This window comes from Solanum tuberosum, unplaced genomic scaffold, assembly GCF_000226075.1.
Source record: "Solanum tuberosum cultivar DM 1-3 516 R44 unplaced genomic scaffold, SolTub_3.0 scf00247, whole genome shotgun sequence".
Taxonomy (NCBI): domain Eukaryota; kingdom Viridiplantae; phylum Streptophyta; class Magnoliopsida; order Solanales; family Solanaceae; genus Solanum; species Solanum tuberosum.
The window spans coordinates 847,029-850,074 of NW_006239171.1; the positions used below are offsets into that span (position 1 = coordinate 847,029).

Below are 3,046 nucleotides of genomic sequence, written 5' to 3' on the forward strand. Positions count from 1 at the left end.
AGTCTATGATATTGTACATGCATGATTTGAATTTCTTTTGTAAGAGTGAGTGTTACCTAGTCCCCGATTTTGAAAATCATGATATTGTGTGCAAACATGACTTCTTTGTGGTGAGGATATAAGAGTAGCATTGCTAATTATTGGTTAGATAGGTGATTGTTGTTTGTGCATGTAACCTTGTCTGTTAGTATGATGATGCCATTCATTGATCCGCATGTGTTAGTTTAAGAACTTGGTAATTTACACGGATTATAAGAAAAAGGAGGACGCCGTGTTTTGCGAATTCAAATGTTGAAAGCCATGTGGTTGATGTAGGTTCTTAGTCTTATTTTGCTAAGTTTGTCGTGATGTGTTAGTTGTGTCAGTTGCTTGAGGACAAACAATGATTTTCAGTTGAGATTGTTGATATGTTGTGGATTTACGATACTTTTAATGCTTAAAACTTAAGATTTGTGTATGTTCTCTTGCGCACTTTAGCAGATTTGATGAGTTTTTGTGTTAAATTTGCAGAAAAATAGGACTCAAAGGCTAAGTGCTAAAAAATGGTGATGCAGGACCATCTACGAGTCATTCTATGAGTCGTAATTTGATCCACGAGCCGTAGACGACAGTCATAAGTAAGATTCAGAAAGTTGAAAAAACCCTGAGTTCTACGAAGAGACAGTACGAGCCGTAGAAGGGACTCGTGGTCAAGATTCATAGAAGGGTGTAAGAAGTCTAATTTTTATGAGGGAAGAATACAAGTTGTAAAAGGTTTCACAGATTGTAGTTCTTGTCCGTGGAAAATTCTTGAGACTATGAAGTTCCTGCTATCTACGATAGGCTTCCATGAGCCGTAAAAGAGGCTACGACCCATAGATTGGTCCGTAAAAAATGTCAAACCCAACTTTCGTAGTTTGATTTGGATAGATTTTTAATGTCTAAATACTTTTCCTATTCATTTATGGATTATGTTCGTTTTAGTTCTGAAAATAGAAGTAAACAACAACTTTGCTTTTATTCTTGGATTTTGGAGCAAAACTACAATTGGATCTTTGTTTTTTTACTTTGAATTTCAAACTCAAGATTTCGGATTTCTACTGTTCATCATGTAAGTGCATGATTTTGTTAAATTTAATTATTGTTAATTGTTATCATACAAGTATGAGTAGCTAAATCCACAACTAGAATTGTGGGAACCATGAAGAATTAACGAAGTAGACCTAATTTTTAGTAATCCCTATAGTGTGCATGCATGCATTATTTTTCTCTTTACTTTGATTGCTTTTTAATAGATGCATACATTTGAACTCGCCTTATTCTTACTTGCCATACCAATGAGGTAACGAATGAGAAAATAGATTATACAACGAAGATTTGAGGCTATCAACCCTCATCTAATAGCTTTGCCTTGTCTGGAAATAGCTAATTTGGAATTAAGGGTATGGATTAGTAAAACAAACACTCGTAGATGGACCAAGATACGTGGTGATATGCACTTATTTAGGGGACCAACCACTTAGGTGAACCTAACTTACCGATCTTGCATACTACACACTAGAAAATGTTACTAATATCTGGTCTTACTAAGTTATGACTCCATGGTGATCTCAAAACTCTAATTTCGTCTTTTATTGATTCAAAACCAATGAAATTGATGTTTTATTACTTGTTGGTTGCAATTACTATAGAATTTGATTTGTTACACAACCCCCCTTCGAAAATAATATGACTAAGAGCCCAAATAATAAAAACTGAACTGAGTCCAAACCGTATTGCTTGTGGGATCGACTCTAACCTTGGTTAGGTTCTATATTTGAACAACAACCACTTTATACTTATTTTGGGAGGTGTAATTTGGATGTATTAGCCCACCATTCTCACTTGGATTTGGCTACATCCGGGAAATACCTTAATCATGTCATTAGGGTTATAATTAACATAGGAAACTTAGATGACTTTCAAAGTAAAATACACATTGTACTATTCCTTAACAAAAAATGTCCCATTAATGTTTCTTGGTAAACTTTTTAACGAGGGAACTAGTAATGCGTATTACCAAATATGTTGCACCATAGAAAGAAAAAAAAAGTGATGTTCGAAAGTAATTGCAAGAGTTTTATATTCTACTCTTTCCATGTTGCACAAAATAAGATTCATCAGCATTGGCTAAACGATCTTGAAACATAGCCCACTCATTTGTACACCTCTCTCTTACCTACAATACATAGTTTCATTACTTTAGCCAATACAGTAATCAAATAATGCTTTTTATCTATTATTTCAGCCATAAAAAAATTGTTTCAAAATATTCAGTCACTTTTTATGGAAAATTAAGAAAACACATTTGATGTTTTTCAACTCAAACTTAATTACACCAAAAACGCGTATTGTCATTAATTGTTTACTTACGGAAGAAATAATTGTTAATTTGACAACTACTCTTCATGAATAATGCTACTCCCTCCGTCTCTTTGGCATGATACAAAGTTTAAGAAAGAAAATGAAGAGTTTTAAAAGTTGTGGTCTAAACGACTTCCTTGACCATTTGTGTGGCTATAAATCATGGGGAAACTAAGCAAATACCCCATAAAAGTAAAATAATTACAAATTATATCCCTTTACTAAGGGTGTGTATCGGTCGATTCGGTTCGGTTTTAAGTATTATCGGTTCGGTTTATCGGTTTTTAAATTATGTCAAACCGATAACCAAACCAATAAGATATTTGTTATCGGTTTTCAGTTTATCGGTTTTAGGTCTTTAAAGGTTCAGTTTTTCGGTTTTAACCAATTAAGAAAAATGCTTTCAAAACAAATATATGACTTATCCAATAATTTGACACAATACTAATACATCGAAATAATCATCCCAAACGGGACAACAGGGACCAACTTGCTATATTTTGGTCATCACAACAAAGTCTTGATCAATTTTCGATCACCATAATATATAACACGAGGTCTCCTTTATGCAATAAAGAAATCAAATAAAATCAAATCATAGACAAAAGTCAAAACAGTAGCAAATGAGGCCATGCTTATGGTAAATCATATATAAAGAAAAGAC

The 3,046-nt window shown here is 33.4% G+C and overlaps 1 protein-coding gene across 5 annotated transcripts in view; it reads right to left on the minus strand.

The window, feature by feature from the left end:
- Positions 1–1,951: 1,951 nt before the first annotated feature.
- LOC102597248 (uncharacterized) overlaps positions 1,952–3,046 on the minus strand; it is an 11,150-nt gene continuing 10,055 nt past the window's right edge. For 4 of the 5 annotated variants that reach the window (XM_015313481.1, XM_006357504.2, XM_015313482.1 and 1 more), the window contains one exon: positions 1,952–2,197. In XM_015313481.1, coding sequence (XP_015168967.1) covers positions 2,099–2,197 — 99 coding nt within the window. In that variant the 3' untranslated portion in view covers positions 1,952–2,098. The remainder of the gene's footprint in view (positions 2,198–3,046) is intronic. The other variant, XR_001474751.1, reaches the window with a different exon arrangement.